The sequence below is a fragment of the Daktulosphaira vitifoliae genome, unplaced genomic scaffold (assembly GCF_025091365.1).
Source record: "Daktulosphaira vitifoliae isolate Bord-2020 unplaced genomic scaffold, ASM2509136v1 Scaffold_1, whole genome shotgun sequence".
NCBI classification, from domain to species: domain Eukaryota; kingdom Metazoa; phylum Arthropoda; class Insecta; order Hemiptera; family Phylloxeridae; genus Daktulosphaira; species Daktulosphaira vitifoliae.
The window spans coordinates 54,162,985-54,180,590 of record NW_026099572.1 but is presented as its reverse complement, the minus strand read 5'-3'; the positions used below and the strand labels follow the sequence as shown (position 1 = coordinate 54,180,590).

Here is a 17,606-nt window from a genome sequence, read left to right as displayed (position 1 = left end):
CTTCATAATATTTTTTTTTTTTTATAAAATTATACAACAGTTATTTATTTCTAAGAAGGTTTATTAGACTGACAAAATAAAGTAGAGTTCATTAAAATTTTCCGTTTTTTTATCGTAATTTCGAAAAACAAATTTGTTAGTCTTGAGAATCACAATGAAAATGAGTCTTTGACAATAATATCAAATTGAAATTATACTGAAGTGGACCCATACATTTTATATTCTTGAATGGTATAATTTTTTACAAAAAAAAAATGTTGTTAATTGGCAAAGAATAATGCTGAAAAATTTCATGATGGAATAAAAAAATTTCGAACACTTGACTCGCGCTTTGTTCGTTCGTGTCGGCAGCGTGTTCGAACTCCGATACCCTGATTACATCCGAATTTACCGCGGCGTCCCCTCCATTCCGATAAGAGGGGTGCGGTGCCGAAAAAGTGCCAAGATCGTTGGCGGTATGTAACTCGTAAGGGCCGTTAGATTCGGTGTTCTGCGCGACGGTCGTGCTGTGTGGTATGTTACCGAATAAAAATTGCGAAGCGGCAGGGCGCGTTTTGAACGAGACGTCGTCTAAAACGCTGCGCCCTGTTTGAAACTGTTGTAGGCTGGAGGGGCGGACTAATTCCCTCCTAGCCGATTGCCGTTTCCCGATACCGACGGCCGGTTTGGGCACTGGCGGTGCCAGTGTCGCTCGCCGCAATATCGGCACGGGGTAGGCGGTGCGTCCGCATGTGCATAACCCGCTCGCTGTCGGGCCGCTGGTTGCGCGGTATGCCGCGGATGCAGATCGGCTGGCTGTCGGGACGCTGGCGGAGCGTACCGAGGAGCCGCGGTTTTATCTACGTCGTGCGCTATTTCACGTAGATCGGCGAAAGACGCTGGGTGCATTAACCGTATCATAGCGCGGTAATCGTCCCGTAAAAGCCCCGTTAACTGTCGCACAAGTTGTTGTTCTGGTAAACCACAACGTACTCGCGCGGCCAATCGTTGTTTATGAATGATAAATTCAGTTAACGTTTGTCGGGGGCCCTGTCGCGTCGTTTTTAAGTCCGTCTCGAGCGCCGTCCGGATGTCGATATTGTCGAACTCCTCGAGTAATTCGGACCTAAATTCCGCCCATGGCATATTGTTTAATTTTATAGCTCGCCACCAATCACCTGCCCTGTCGTTCAAAAACGGGACGACGATGTTCACCCACGCAGTTGGGTGTATACCGCCCTGACAGAGTAGATCCTCCGCTCTGTCTAGAAACTCCCGTGGGTCCTCTTCGTTTCTCCCGTAATATTCAGGTAAACAGGCGCGTACGGTGCGTAGGTCGTGGTAAGGTACCAGCACAGACCGCGAGCTGCGGGTAGGCGACAAATCATTGAAGGACCGACGACCGTCGGTTGTGTTGGATTGCCCCTCCCGTGGCTGGCGCGTAAACGAAAAATCTGTCGGCTCGTTCTCATATGTATGAGAGCGCGGAATATGTTCGTCTTGCCAACCCGTGCTACACATTCGTGGTAGCGACGCGCGCGACGCTTGTCCGTACGAACGTCTCATGTTGCGGGCTTCCTGCGCTTCGATGTCCGCGAGGCGCTCGTGTAAAGTTGCGTCGTGGCGTGTCGGGTCCGTCGCTCCCGATGGACCGAATGTAACGCGATGCGCGTCCGATCGTCGACTATCGTTTCGTTCGACGTTAACTTGACGAATAGTCGGTTGTGCATCAACGTGTGGGGACGGCAGCATATTTTGACTGAGTCGCTCCAGCATATTTGAAATCTGTCGCTGTTCCAATGACATACGCGATAGCGAGCGTTCTAGTTCAGTCATCCGTGCCTCGATCCGCGCGTTATTCGAAATATCGCGAATATTCTGTCGGATCGCCCCGACTTGTTCTGCCGCGTGCGCTATCGAGCGGGCAACGTATACGTCTTCAACGTATGGCACGCCTAGTTGACCGCTTGCGCGCGTAATATCCCCCGGTTGGTCGACATCAGACTCGTCGTCTGATGTGTGTAGCGCGAGGTTCACCGGATGTTCCTCCGGTAACGGTGCTACGCCGGGCCGCTGATAGTTCGCGTCGAATTCGCGGGTGCGGTCCGTGGAGTTGTCTACAACCACCACTTCGGGTTCGCGGACCGAATTTTCGCTATCGAGCGGCGTACGGGGTGGTAAAATTTCGGTAGCTGGGTCCCTCCCTTCGCTACGTATGTTTTCCTCCAGCATAACTAGCATATTGGGTTTTGTCGCGTAGCATGGTAGCTGTCTAAAAGCGCATTCGCGACGTAATTCAGCGCAATTCATTTGTGCTAAAGTTTTCCCCGACATATTGACCGTGAATATTTTGTTTATTTACAATACTAATAATCAAATGTATGTTACTATAATAGCGGAGATAAACAATATCTCCGTGTACGGTCAAAATTTACTATTGCTGTAGAAAACAAGTGTTATTATTATTGCTATTGTTGTGACAATGACCGCGATAAAATGGCCCGGGGCCGCCGTATATGATATGGCAGCGAGTGAACAATAATAATAACGTTTACCTGAGAATCGGCCGCTTTGACAAGGTCAGACGAAAATATACGATTTTTATCTACCAAAAGACTGTAACTATCGGCCGGAAATTCACTTTTGTCGCTATCAATAAGGTCTTTATAATAACTGTAACCAACAGTTTTAAAACGACAATACCTACGGCGGATTCTATTAGATAAACTGCTCTAACTTTATTTTTATTTAAAGAAAATTTTCCCAGAGCCCAGGCTAAATCTAATACCGCTAACACGTAACTGTGAATAACCCAGGTAAAAATTCACTGCTGTCACCAGTGAAATCCGTTCAAATAACTATATGAACTAATAAATTTATAAGGGAGACTTCACCGTTTCACGTTAAAACTAAAATCTAATATAATTAGAAATAAAACTGAATCGGCTCAAAGCCTCTTACCTTAATTTTCCTCGTCCGGTTGAGATTCCTTTCAACGGGGAGCCAGTTATAGCGTAATCCAGTATACGGTTTGGCGTGTATGTAATAGTTAATGCGTAATCCAATATACGGTTTGGCGTGTATGTAATGTATCAAATAAATGAATAGTGGCGTATTTATATATCTATAGTTAGTTCGCTCAAACAATTTTTATTAATGCGTACACTTATGACACACCGCACAATTGTATGCTGATAGTATCTGTCTATCGCGTAGGAGAAAATAACAGTCGCGATACAGACAGCGAAAGCGTAAACGAAAAAAAACTAACCAAAAGGCTGAAAAAGACAACAAAAAAAACAGAATCGAGCAACCAGTTAAGGTGTACGTCGGAAACGGAACAGAACGCAATCTCGGTAATCCATATTCGGCGGCGGCCTTATCTCAGTGTCAAGGGCGGGGTGACGACCGATGACAACCGATTGTCATATTAATAGCTGGACGGCTGATATCGAGAGAGACACGGGTGAGCGCCAGCCTAGAGCAAAAGGCGGTGCCGTGTCAAAACTTAAGTATTCTAATATTTTGGTACTCATTTCAATGGGATTTTTCATTCTACCGATAATCATATCGCCCCTCAACTTATCTAAAAATCCATCAAATGTGTCTGTAAAATAATAATAAATTAATTATTCATCTGATTAATTCATTTAAAATTAATACTATTTAAAATAGATAGTCGTAACTTAAAATAAATGTATAACATTAAAAATAATCCAAATAAATTCACTATTTTCTCGTTAATTTTTCTTTTGACAAGAAAATTTAGTGGACCAAAAAATAAATAACAATTAGATGATATAGAGAATGAGAAAATGAAACTGTTTAACAAAAGTATTATATACATGAATACTTTTAATTTCATTTACATGAATTTATTCACTTAAAATTAATAGACTTTGAAGATATGTATTGCATTCTACGTTATAATATTATTATTGTATACAAAACAAAAAAAAAAAATGGTAAATTAAATTTGATGATAAAACCATCTTTCAAAATTCAAAATTCATCTAACCTAATTTCAAAAATCACTCTATTTTATGATTATTATAATTAAATGTTGTAATATGCACAAATGCATTGTATTTCGCATCTTACGCTTATCAATGAAAAATTAATAATTTATATTTAATAACGATTGTATGCAAAGAAATAATTTATCTGACATACATTTACACTATTGGACACTAGTTATTATGTATTTATTTGTTAAATTGAGCATTGTATACTATGCATCTTATCTTAAAATAATAATTACGTCATGTTCAAATTTAATACAACAAACTGAAACTCACTAAAAGTACTGACGACAACATCGTTAGATGAAGGTAATTAAAAATAATATAAAAAGGCGACGATTTTTAGAGAGAGAGAAAGATAGAGCCTATTTTAATATTATGGATTCAACATAAAATTTAAAATTCCCTCGTCAAAATTATTCTCTCAACTAACCGCGACCTCAAGTTGTCGTCGGTAGTGCAACACTTATTTACATTTTTTCGTTTAAAACTTATTTATTTATCCTTCCGAAAATTCTGAAGTAACGACCATATTATCTTTATCATTACAAAATAATTTCATTCATTGATGACGTTAGTCCTTGTACCCAATTATCTAGGGATCGATTCTCATAAAGCATCAAAAGTTGTTGCATTATTTTTACAAACTGATCTTTAAAAATAATAGTAATAAAAGATGATTGTTTAGCTATAATAGTACTATGTATTGAGTGCTATGAAAAATAAATAAATCTATTATAAGTCGTAATCATAAACACTAATTAATATATTACTGATGTATTATTTTTATAACGGCTTTGTTTGTATATTAGTATTATTTAAAAATTTTTTTCGTATACAATTGTGAATATTTTATCAATTTTATAGTTAATATAAATAAATGAACGTTTTTTTTATAAATTTAGCAATCAACGTGATTTGAATTAATCTAAATTTATAAGAATTTCAAAGTTATTTAACTGCCTTACCTTTTTTTTTATATATGTATTCATTTATATTTAAATTAGCAGTGCAATTATAAAATGCTCGTTGAGCTTTTTCTAAATTTTTTACTGACCACTTATCAATATATTTAACTTGTTTATACACTGCTGATGTTGAACATATTAGTCCCTATAAAAAAAATAGTAGTACAGTTTGTATTATGCATATACGGGAATCATATACGGATTAAAATCTGTCAATGATTAACAACACCATTGTGAAATTTATGATGTATAATAAAACACTTCAACGCAGATATACTAGAAGAATGTTTTGGTAAATATATATTTTTTTTTAAGTGTTTTTTCCTGAAATTTAAGACGAGCCTCCTAAATACTTTTAGTGATAAATAGTAAAAAAAAATGTTTTCGAAAATTTTGCAATTATTGGCAAACTAAACCAAATAAAAGTAGAAAAATTATATTTTATAATTGTATATTGTATTTATTTTAAAATTGTATATTAATAAGATAAAATAGATGTATAATAACTTATTATGTGATAACATGGACCTCTGTAGTGGGCAATATCCCCCTTCACGTTTTATTTACTCAACTATCATAATCATTGTGTATTATAATATTTTGCAAAATTGAATTTTTTTTAATTAAAAGATAAAAAAATTTATTTATTTTTTTATTGTGTTATGAATTTTAAGATTATGAGTATTGTTTTTTATAGATTAATGACATAAATATTACATAAAACTACTAATAAATATTTTATTTATAACATTTTTTTTTATGATGCCCATACATGCTTATTAAATTAATATTTTTGGCCAGTTAATTTGTTAGTCGAAGAGGTTGAGCTCTTCTTTATTTCACCAAGAGTGAGGCACCACAAAAATGCGCGGTTGCCTAGCATATGAATACTGTCACTCTTCCTTTTACGCCTTTTAGCTTCGATACGAAGCTAAAATTTTATTTACAATTATCATAATGAGTTATTTTTATAGATTTCAAATTTAAATATTTTGAAGTATACAAAAATATTTAAAAAAAGAACATCCAACTATTGTTCTACTATAAGACATTGGTCGTCAAATTAGCAATTTTTACTATTTGGCAATTGTAAAATTACAAATATGCAAATAATTATACAATTTTACAGGATTGTATGGAAGTGTTTTTTGTGATAGTGATGTTAATCAAAATCAGATATCATCTATACTTGTCGCAACTCTGGCGTGACCTCAGATAGCTGTTTTTTTTACTTACAGTAGACAAAATTATTTGAAATAGCAAATACATATTTTTTCCAAAGTGACAAATCTAGAAAAAATATATATGGTATTCTATTTTTAATAATTCGTCATACTAATGATTCATAAGAACTAGTGAATATAAAAAAATAATTAAAATACTACGACAGATTATTATTCGTTTTAATTAGCTGGATTGCTATTCGGAGCTCCAAATTATTATACAGTATTACACTGTGAGATAATTAGTTCATGATTTAATACAACCATTAAAATTAAAATTAAATCTGAATTATTATAATATGGAGCTCTTAAATTTTATTAAAAAAACACTTTATAGTGTGTAAAATCAGAAATTTAGCATATTATAATATGTTAAATGTGTCATGTGCACACAATACGCAATGTATACTTAGTGTCTCAAATATAAATGATAATTATAATTCTTATAAGTTTTGTTACAATTATCATTACGTTGTAATTTTTCTCAACAATTTTCTCAGATTTAGATAACGTTATAAGCATATATTTGTTATTAATCAATTTTATGTATAGATAAATGACACTTTCATATGCTTGACTGGCCTTGTATTATATGTACACAGCTGAGTTACTCTGCCTACACTACATACCCATTCAATGTATTAAAGTATTTGTAACTCAACTAGTATTTGTCCTAAAATTGTTATCGTTCAATTACAAGTTTTTATAAAAAGATTTCTTAAATTGGCTATTTTTAAATTTTTAAAAAATTTAAGAATGCAATTAATATTTTTAATATTTAAAATATATAATAAAAAACATTATTTTAACGTAGTCTGAGATTGCATAAATTATTTAAAAATAATTACAGTGCATTTTTAATTGTATCAAAATGTATAAGATTTGGCAGTTTGATTTATTTCGCCTGTATAAAATAAGTTTTTATAGCATAGTTACCTGAATAACCGAATATTTAAATTGTAAAATATAATAATATGTACTTCGTTTAACAAGTAAAATAAATTCGTTCATTTTTAACGTTTTATATATTGTTTTTCAAAGGACATTTATTTATTTAAATATCTAAATTTATACAATATAAACCAATAATAAAGTTTTAAAATAATTTTTTTTGACAATTTTTTTAAATTATATTATTACGTCATTAATATATATTTATAAAAAAATTAATAAAAATTTTTATTAAAAAAATTCTTTATTGGATATTATTTAAAAAAAAATTCAGCTCAGTGGGGACGTGGCAAAGTTGGGTCCAGTATAATGATATCTGACAGTGATTAAAATCACTATCATAAAAAACGCTTCGATACAAATCTGTAGATAGTGTTTAATTCTAAAAAATTGATGGATTTTTCCAAAAGCTACATGATCCCCTATTTTCTTATATCCTGATTGCAAATTTTATGATTTATATGTGTAATATATGAATATATATATACAGAGTGAAACATTAAGGATAAGACGGTCATTTTCTTGCTAACTACTGAAAATTTTCAATTTTTGGTAAGGAAGATATTGTTTGATTCAAAAAGCCCTACAATTTATATGTAGTAAGAACATCATTTTTTTCATCCCTTCAAGGTTAAAAAACATTAACTTGAATTTTCTTAAATGGAAACGCCTATTTTGAATTTTTTATTATGATTTAAAATAAAATTACAAACAACTTTGCTTTTATAATTTTTTTTTTCGATCAACCGTTCGTCTGTTACATCTTGTTAAAGTTAAATGATTTTACTAAATTTCTATTATTATTTTACTGTTTTGAATACAGGAGTGACTCATTTTCTATTTTGTAACATAAACTAATTTAAATTAGTTTATGAGGATACGTTACTACTTTTAATACGTATCCGTCAACAAAAATAAAAATTACTTTATGAAACGATAACATTATCGTAGTATTCGATTATTTTAAGAGTCACTATACTACGCATAGAGTTGGGTTATTCAAAGGAATTTATTCTTCAGTCTTACAAACCAATAGACTGCACTATTAATAATATAGTTAAGGCCCGATTTGAATTTATTATTATTATCTCTCAATAAGTGTATCGTAAATTATTATTACTACCTTACATGTCATATCTTGGTTAATAAAAATTAGTTTATATTAAAAATAGTGACTTCTGTATTCATAACAGTAAAATAATAGAAATTAAGTCCATAATCATTTAACTTAAACAAGCTGTAACAGACGAACGGTTGATTGAAAAAAAAAATTATAAGGGCAAAGTTGTACTTAACCTAAAATAAAGTATAAAACCTTTAAATGATTAATAAATATATTTTAATGAGATTGTGGCCTTATGAGCTGAGGGATACAAAATACTGTCTCTGGTGTTTGGGTACTAAATGATGTTATAGCCGATCTGCCTCCTTCGTGAATCACGTGAGCTGTACATTGACTTGGTTGTCCGAGCCGATGAACATTCTTTATTCCATTGAATCCTCTGCATGAGATAGCGGTACTTTAAAACTGTAGAATATTATCTACATTCTTCACAGCAATAATATAGATTTTATTTGAGAGTAAAATTATGAATAATAGAGTATTCATATTGTATGAGCATAGATATTAACTATCTACGGCGTGTAGCAGTACGTAGTGCACGTTAAAAACAATACATGAGCTTACAAGTTAGATAGAACACTCACTGAATTTGAAAACACAGAAACGTTAAAATGTACTGACAACAGCAACAGCAGCTGATAACAATAGTACAAATGGGTATTGCACCATAACCAGTAATTACAACTAGAGGTGAACATGTACTAGATTTATAATTCTTTTATCGGGCTCAAACGACTTTTGAGATAAACTACAATTATTGAAAAACTACCCTCATGATTGAATTTTCCACTCTCTTGAGGCACGGCTTAGGGTTGACCAAAATTAATGATATTTAACACAAATTATTTTTTTATAGTTTTGAACAAAGTCCGGGGGTAGCCCGTTCAAGTTTTATATAATGAAAAATAAGGACCACCCTAATATATATTTATAATATAGAAATATATAAAGGGAAATGGTTTAATTTAAAAAATAGTATGTCAAATGAAAGAGGGATATAAATGCTATTTCTCATAAAAAATTGTATTGATCCATAGACTTTTCAAAAATTTATAGCATTAAAAAGTTAAAAAATTTAAAAGATTAGTTAAATTAAAAAATTGATTAATTGTTATTAATTATTCTCAGGCTGCTGATAACCTTATTTCACTTTTTCCTATACATTCTACTTCTACATAAGTTATAAAATTGAATATTTGAATGAACAATTCTAAATTTTTTAAGAGTAAGGAAAATTATAGATGATGTATTTTTAATAACAAATTATTGGTAAAGTGTTAAAAATTATAAAGTAAATAGTAATGTAATAACTAAAAATAAAGTTGATGGGGATGGTATTAATAAAGAAGAATAATAATAGCATCATCCGATAGACAAAATAAATATATGTACTTTGATTTTGAGTTATTACTTCATTATTGTCGTCAGTGTATTAAAATTATTCTTACCTTATTTCAGTCTCAAAAAGCGTACAGAATAAACTTGGTTCCGTTTCGGAAAAACAAAAGAGACAATTGATAAATTTAATAACAATGAAATTAACCGATTTAAATTTGTGAAATTAGTTTTCAACGACTATCAAAAAATGTATAGATCTTAGATCTATTTTTATTATATTATTACACGTATTAGATATGTTTTAAGCTTATTATTAATATTTAAACTTTGATTCAATGTTTTGATGACTTTTTATTTTTTTATAAACTGTATTTTTATTATTTATTACAAATATACTTAAGATAGTTATCTATTATATTTTATTTACCTTAGGTAAAACGTCATATTTTCTTTATAAAGTTATGCCTATGTGATAAAATTAGTAATTACTCAAAACGACGTGACCATATTTAGGGGTGGTTAAAATTACTTTATTTTGCTCATTAATATACAGGCCTGAACGTAACATTCAATAAAAGCCAAACAATTTGGTACTGGCAGCTACCTAACCTGCCCGTATGATAAAACCGATACTGGTTCGTCATGGTGACCCATGGATAAAACTAAATGGATCTCAAATTTTTTAGTAAATAGACAGAATATTAGTTCGGCGGAAACGAAAAACCGACCTTATTCAGGTTTGGCGGAAACGATACGGTCAATTTTGGCAGAAACGATAATCTTGCCTCTCGATATCAGCTGTCCACCTATTAATATGACCTATTAATCGGTTGTTATCTATGTCTCCCCGCCCTTTACTCCATGACAAGGCCGCCGCCGACGAATATGTATAACTGATAACGCGTTTTGTTCCGTTTTCGACGTGCGCCATAATTGATAACTCCGTTTTCGCCTTCGTTTTGTGTTCTCGTGTGATTTTGGTTAAATTATACTTTATCAGTACACGTATATCAAATATGATATGGGTTAAAAGAACATAACTAAAAGTTTCTGAAAAGAAAAAAAAATTTTAATTAAAACATTTTTTGACCTTCAAATTTTGCTATTAAAATACTGCAAAATTTAAATCAAAATTTCGATGTAAAAAAAAAATTCAAAATTCATAAACTTATGAATGATATTGAAGTACTATTTAATATTAGTAAAACAGTGCTAGTTCCACAGTGATAGCTTATATGTATGTGAAGTTATAGGCTCTAGAACATAAGGTGTTTTTTCATGTTTTTAATTATAAAAAAGCGCTATCTGGTAAAAAAACAATAAAAAAAAAAAAAATAAAATCTGTATTATTTTTGTTGTCAATGATCTTTAAGAAGTCTATGATATAAATTTCATAAATTTCTGAACTATAACAGCACACACATTAGGTGATTCCACATGGAATGACCCTACTAATAAATCACTCAAGTGAATTAATGTTTTGTATTTATTGAAATAAAAACAAACAATTTTTATAAATTTAATTCTATTTTAGTCTTCTAATGTAATATTATTAGTATTTTTCATAAAATCTCCAACTAGATTTAATATCTCATTTAAAGTAGAATTGTAGGTAACCATATATGTATAATAAACAGCAGCACAATATTTTGCGAAAGGTTCTTCATAATAACGACTATGTATACTATTCTTTAAATCATTAACAATTTCATTTGGAGTTTTAGCTTCAATAATGACATCATATAGATTTTCCATTGTAGATTTATAATATCTTTTTTTTGATTCATATGTTGACATGTTTCCTGAAAATGTTAATTTTAAATTAAATTAATAATAATTTTTTAATTAAATTAAGTTTATATAAGTTTATTTACTTCTACATGTAAATGGTTCTGTAATGCCATACCGAATTCCTAAGCAATTTAAAAATGTTAGTTAATTTATTATTTACATATAATAGATACTATATAAAATTTAATTACTGTAATTTTCATCAACATCCTTTATACTGTTATAGTTTTCTAGGCAATCATACATTACATCGAATGCTTTCTCAAATCGTAAATACAACAAAATATTCAAATTGACTGATTCTTCGAACTAAATATATTTTTTTATAATTAAAAAGAGATATTAAATCAGTAGAGTAATGTAAATATTCATAATATAGTTTAATAAACATGTGATATGATTGAAAGACTGTTAATATTAAAACTGGACAAATTACTGATTAAAATTATATACTCGCTACATAGTTATCATAAAATAAACTTAATTTTAAATCATAAAATTTTAATCATTACTGCACTATTTTAGCGAGGCAAAATTAAGTAAATTTTATCGTTATTATCAACTTTATGTGTTGTAATTTAGCGTAATAAGGTTTCTACAGCTAAAAATTACAATGAAAATGAGTCATTTTGGAATAATAATAAATTTCATTGAATTACAATTTAAAGAGTACATTTTATATTATTAAGTAATATAATTTTTTGAAAAAACCAATGAAAATTGCATAATTGAATTTAATGATGGAAATATGTATTTACATTCTTATCACTTGAAAAACAGTTGAATTTCTAAAATGTAACTAAAACCAAAGAGATTTTATTATTTTGAAAATTTTGTAAGTTTGTACCTTGGGCTTTTCTACATCAAACAAATTTGAGTGGAATATATTACAACAACTTTTAAACTCTTCTGAAATATATGATTCATCTAATTCTAAAAATTCTATTATTTTTGTACTCATATCATTTGGGTGTATTTCACGGGAAACGATGTGATCCTTTAACGTACTTAAATATACATTAAATGTGTCTGTAAAATAATTATAAATCACTATTGATGAATTAATTATATATCTAAAAATTCATTAAAAAATATTTGTACTAATCTACTTGTACACACAAATTTGAAGAAAATTGGAAAATTCAATTCAATTATAAAAACCACGTAAATTAAAAAAAAAATAACAATAAATTAAATATATACAACAAAATATTTCAAAATTATTAAACTGTCTTACCACTTTCTATGTATTTATTAATGTCTAATTTAACAACGCAATTGTAGAATTTATTTTGTGCTTCTTGTAAATTTTTCGATGACAAATATTTTATTATATCATGAAATTCGGCTTCGGCTGATGTTGAATATATAAGTCCCTATTAAAAAAAAAAAATCCGCACGGTTTGTATTATGAATAGACAATACCATATTGATAAAATACTGCTAGTTCGAATCGAATAGGTTTCGATGACAATATGTTCGGAGAAACACATTTAGTATATGATTTTTTTAAGAATATTTTTTTCTGGAATATAAGCTAAGATGCTTAAAAACTTTATTGGTAATTGAATTATTCATTAGATTTCTAAATAAAAGGTATATCGATAAAGAGTTTAATTACCTATAGTATTTTAAATTATAATTTGAAATTTATCCTTATATTCTACAGAAAGTAATAGTCATTTGAAATTATGAAAAATATTTAAAAATTGTTATTTTTAGCGGTTATGCTTTGTTGGAGCTGTAATATCTAAAATTACTTTAAATAGACTTTTTATTGTAAATATCCGAAATTGATTTTTGTAATTTTGTGTTGACATTTCTTCTGAAAATTTTTATTTCAAATTACTTTAATAATACTGTTTGTATGAAATTTTGTTTATAATAATCTATTTACTTTTACTCAGAATGTTAAAAATGTCAGTTAATTATGTTATATTATATATTAATAAATAGTGTATAAAGTTTAATTACTTCTATCGCATAAGTAATAATTTTATTTATAAATTACATTCATTCTTAGAATGACATGACTGTTTTTAAACAAATAATTTAAATTTATAAAACGTGTATATAACGTTTTATGATCATTTATACTTATTCTTTTTTACTTACAGTAGTCAAAAATACTTGAAATAGCAAATACATATTTTTTTCAAAGTAATAGAATTCTAGAATCTAGAAACATGATATGTTAATTTTTTTATTTTTAATAATTTATCGTATAAATGTAATTGAAAAACTAGTGATTAAAAAATGTTAAGACAAAATATTGTACATTTTAATTGGCTGGCTTGTTATTCAAAACTTCAAATAGGCTGTATTATATATGATTAAATAATACAAACAATAATAATACAAACTATATAAAGAGTCAAATAGATTAGATAGTTTATCATTACCAATAGATTTTTTTTTAAGTAATAAAAATTTTGAGATATTGTTTGGTTTAATAAATAATACCTATTTCTTGATTACTAGTGATTAAACATTTGTTAGGTCTTTTCCTTATACCTCATAAGTATACTAACTTTATTATTCTTAAATATTTAATTTGATGCAACTAAGTAAACGACTGGCCGATAACATCTTTGAGACCAGTATTTTAGTAGTTATAAACATTTTTATAATTCGGTAGGAAGATATGATAAGAATGGCATAACCCCAATTCCTCCAGTCCATATAAAAAAATAATAACTTCCAAAATACTAGTGCAGAAGTGATTATACAGCAACAATTTCTTAGTTTGGTAATTTTCTAACATTTAATCTGTTAATTTAGTAATCTACTAAGTTTTCATTTTAATACATTAAGTGGGCATGTAGCAATGAAATTTTAATTGAAACTAATAGTTTGAACAGTTGTCAGTTAGATCTATTGTATTCTGTAAATAATACATTTTTATAGCATAGTTACCTGAATAATCGATCGAATATTTAAGCAGAGATAAACTAATTGTATATATTTAGTTTAACAAATAAAATAAATTCTTTATTGTTCAGCGTTTTAAATATTCTTTCTATAAAGCAAATTTATTTTTAAAAAATCTAATAATCAATAATCAAACATTCATAAATAGAAACCCATAATAGAGTTTTAAAATAAATTTAATTTATAGATATTTTGTAAATATTATTTAAAATTTAGATAAGTTTTATACCTGTTATAATTTATACAGCACTCATTATTCAGTTCTCTATAAATCATAGTCTATTAATCATCAAATTAAATTATATATTTTTATCTATTCTGAGAAAAATATATAAAAAATGCATAAATAAAACCCTAATGTAATAACTATAAAGAATTCTTTAGTTGTGATAAAACAGCTTTAAAGTAAAATAATATGTGCAAACCAACACAATCGTGCAATAAACAGATAATAGTAAAAGGTCATAACACTTCTTGCATATATAGATGGGTTAAATTTAATATAAAATGGCACAAAAGCTGTTGTTTCTGCTCACTCCTTCCCTTTATGATCATTCAGCAAGTGCAAGAAGTGGCCTGGCATATATTATAAAATCACAAAAAAAAAAAATGTATATTTATTTAGACTTTGTTTCTAAACCACGAAGGTAAACTTACATTTCAGAGAAGATTATTAGGTTTAAAGTTAAGAATAATGAGTACAAAAATTAAGTAGGAAATCAAATAAATTAAGTGAATTTAGAAAAAAATTTTGTTCGAATGAATGAAATCGATAACGTTTGTACAAAGTTAACTAGCCTTGTCCAATATTTCAGTGAGGTACCTTTGTGGTCAACACAAATAAAGTCACTCTTGCGAAGATAGAGATTCCACTTGAGTTTTATATGCTACTCGAGGTATTTATTGACACGACAGTTAGCACAAGTTTAGATAACTACTGGTGCGAGTGGCGTAATTAATAATTTATTTGTGATAATTAATCACAATAATTTTTATTTGAATTTATTACTATATTGATAAATTGTCAAACATCACTTTGCTTTTCATCTCATAAAACCTTCGTACTCATATCCCGAGAGAAAATTATATTATATAATTTTATTTAATAAGCACATAGTAACTCAATCATCATAATACAAAATAACCATATAACCATGTATTTTTATTTTACTGATTTAAACATGTTCAATAGAGAAAAATTAATTTATATATTTTGCAAAATATTGGTAAAAGTTTTTTTTTATAACATTTTAAAATAATATATTATTAAAGCAAAATTAGCATCAAAAATTTATTTAAAAAGCAGTTTTCACATTTGAAATATCACGCAGTAGCCATTTTTTTTTATTGTAGGTGGAAACATTTTTTATGAGCTTTTTTACACGGTGGTCTAAATTTTGAAAAAGAGATAAATCAAAATTTCTATTTTGATAAATTTGAAAAAACAATTTTATAAAATATTTATTCTATTGGAAAATATTTTTTTTTTCAAAAATTCATGGATTATCCTAGTTAAAGTTTAATTAAAGTAAAAAATATATATTTTTAATCGATATAATGTTCATGTTTTTATGGATATTTTTTTATTGTGTATGCATTAAAATAGTGTTAGTAATAATTTTTGTTACAAATTTTATTGTTTGTTTTACATTTATATATATATAATGAAAATTTAAGACCATTTTCTTGAAAATGTTATTTACCACCATGAAAAAAATAATTACGTTATTAAAACTCAGATTTTTTTTCGTTTTCAAGGAGTATTGAGACTTTTTCTTATGTATATCTGTCTACTCCTTCAAGACGACTCCTTTATTATGTGAACTATACTTTCAATGTCCTTGTAAATTATTGGCACCAAAATTATGATCATGCCAAACCTTTCATACTGGCAGGCACGTAGACATGGGTGGGCCTGACCCCCCTTAGATTTAATGTGGCCCAGGGCCGCCCCCCCAAATTTAAAATTCAATTATTTTACGAATTATCAATAACATACTAGGCTTTATATACATTGAAATTATTATTAATTTGTGATTACTATTGAGTAGTACAGTTATTATTAAGGCTGTATTTTCATTTTTATATTCATAGAAAGCGTTATTTGAAAAAGATAACGTTCTGGACGTAATAATAAATGGAATAGCAGTTACTCCAAACGTGGTTGTAGATAAATTTTTTTTAACTCTGGTCCAACAAATTATAACAAACTACCAAGTATCATTGATACTTATTGAAATATGCATTGATTAGAATCTAGTTGATTACAAAATTCGATAGCGTAATACTCTATGAAAATTTTTTAGATAAATCTTATCTTTAATCTGTTTTTTTTTTTTATAATTTAGTAGTTATAATAGGTAACTTATTTGTTTTTGTTAATTTGTTATTTGTGTGCTCTAAATAATATTAATGAAAATATGACTAAAAAAAGGCAGGAATTGTTTTTAATTTTAAATAAATTAAATTTTACATTGTTTATAATTTATATTTATTTTCAAAATTATTTATAACTTATTTGTTATTAGTATTTAGGTATAAATTATTTTTTCTTAATAACTTAATAGTTGAAAAATTAAATCAGCTTATGTTCACATCATTATTTTATTAGCTTCGATGACAAGTTGAGAAGGTATTGGTTTTACTATGATGTGTTTTTTTTTGTGTGTTACCACTTTTTCTCAGCTCTCACCAAACCGATATATTTCAATGATACGTTAGAAGATCACAAATCGTATCTAGTCGAAGACATTACCCTCAAAAATTGAAAAAAATTCCCTCGTTCCCCATAAATGAAGGAAACCTTCAAAAAAACTACAAATTTAAAAATCGCTTATTTTCGAAATTTTTTCAATTTTTTTTAATAAAAACTGCCATAACTTTTTTAAAAATTAATATATCAATATAATTTTTTTTTATATAGATGCTTGATGTCTTTACCAATCAGTTGGAATATTTTTTTTGTAAATTTGACCCTTTATCTGCCCACAGGGGGGGATTTAAAATGACAACTTTTTCACAAAAAATTAATTTTTTCAACTTGACTTTTAAAAGTGTTCCGGAAAGTCTGACACTTTTATATACAGGGTGTTCANGACTTTTAAAAGTGTTCCGGAAAGTCTGACACTTTTATATACAGGGTGTTCAATAAGTTCGGAAACACCCATTTTTTAGAGCCGCTATTGAGTTTTTTAATAATTTTTTTTTTTTAGAAGCTAATTGAATAATTAAATGCATCTTTTACGATTAAAATTAAAATTCAACCCTAATGCAAAAGGGT

General features: G+C 28.6%; 3 protein-coding genes across 6 annotated transcripts in view; all 3 read right to left on the bottom strand.

Moving 5' to 3' along the window:
- Positions 1-14,322, bottom strand: part of LOC126894920 (uncharacterized) — a 383,474-nt gene extending 369,152 nt beyond the window's left edge. Inside the window, exon 1 of the mRNA XM_050666289.1 lies at positions 14,312-14,322. The gene's annotated coding sequence lies outside the window, so the exon portion shown is untranslated. The remainder of the gene's footprint in view (positions 1-14,311) is intronic.
- LOC126894907 (uncharacterized) lies at positions 65-7,218 on the bottom strand. Of its 4 annotated transcripts, XM_050666248.1 has the most exons (4): positions 7,129-7,218; positions 6,206-6,259; positions 4,970-5,114; positions 74-3,586 (listed from the first exon to the last, which is right to left on the bottom strand). In XM_050666248.1, the coding sequence occupies exons 1-4, from the start codon at positions 7,201-7,203 to the stop codon at positions 3,405-3,407; spliced, it is 456 nt and encodes a 151-aa protein (XP_050522205.1). In that variant the 5' UTR covers positions 7,204-7,218; the 3' UTR covers positions 74-3,404. The 4 variants fall into 4 exon arrangements, with proteins under 4 accessions (XP_050522204.1, XP_050522203.1, XP_050522206.1 ...); XM_050666249.1 differs by lacking the exon at positions 6,206-6,259 and having other exon boundaries at positions 73-3,586; positions 7,129-7,211; XM_050666247.1 differs by lacking the exons at positions 4,970-5,114; positions 6,206-6,259 and having other exon boundaries at positions 65-3,586; positions 7,129-7,190.
- LOC126894911 (uncharacterized) overlaps positions 11,073-17,606 on the bottom strand; it is a 54,078-nt gene continuing 47,544 nt past the window's right edge. Inside the window, exons 6-11 of the mRNA XM_050666258.1 lie at positions 13,156-13,220; positions 12,633-12,771; positions 12,243-12,424; positions 11,587-11,704; positions 11,479-11,517; positions 11,073-11,406 (exon numbers count right to left, since the gene is read on the bottom strand). Of these exons, the coding sequence (XP_050522215.1) occupies positions 11,135-11,406; positions 11,479-11,517; positions 11,587-11,704; positions 12,243-12,424; positions 12,633-12,771; positions 13,156-13,220 (815 nt within the window). The 3' untranslated portion in view covers positions 11,073-11,134. The remainder of the gene's footprint in view (positions 11,407-11,478; positions 11,518-11,586; positions 11,705-12,242; positions 12,425-12,632; positions 12,772-13,155; positions 13,221-17,606) is intronic.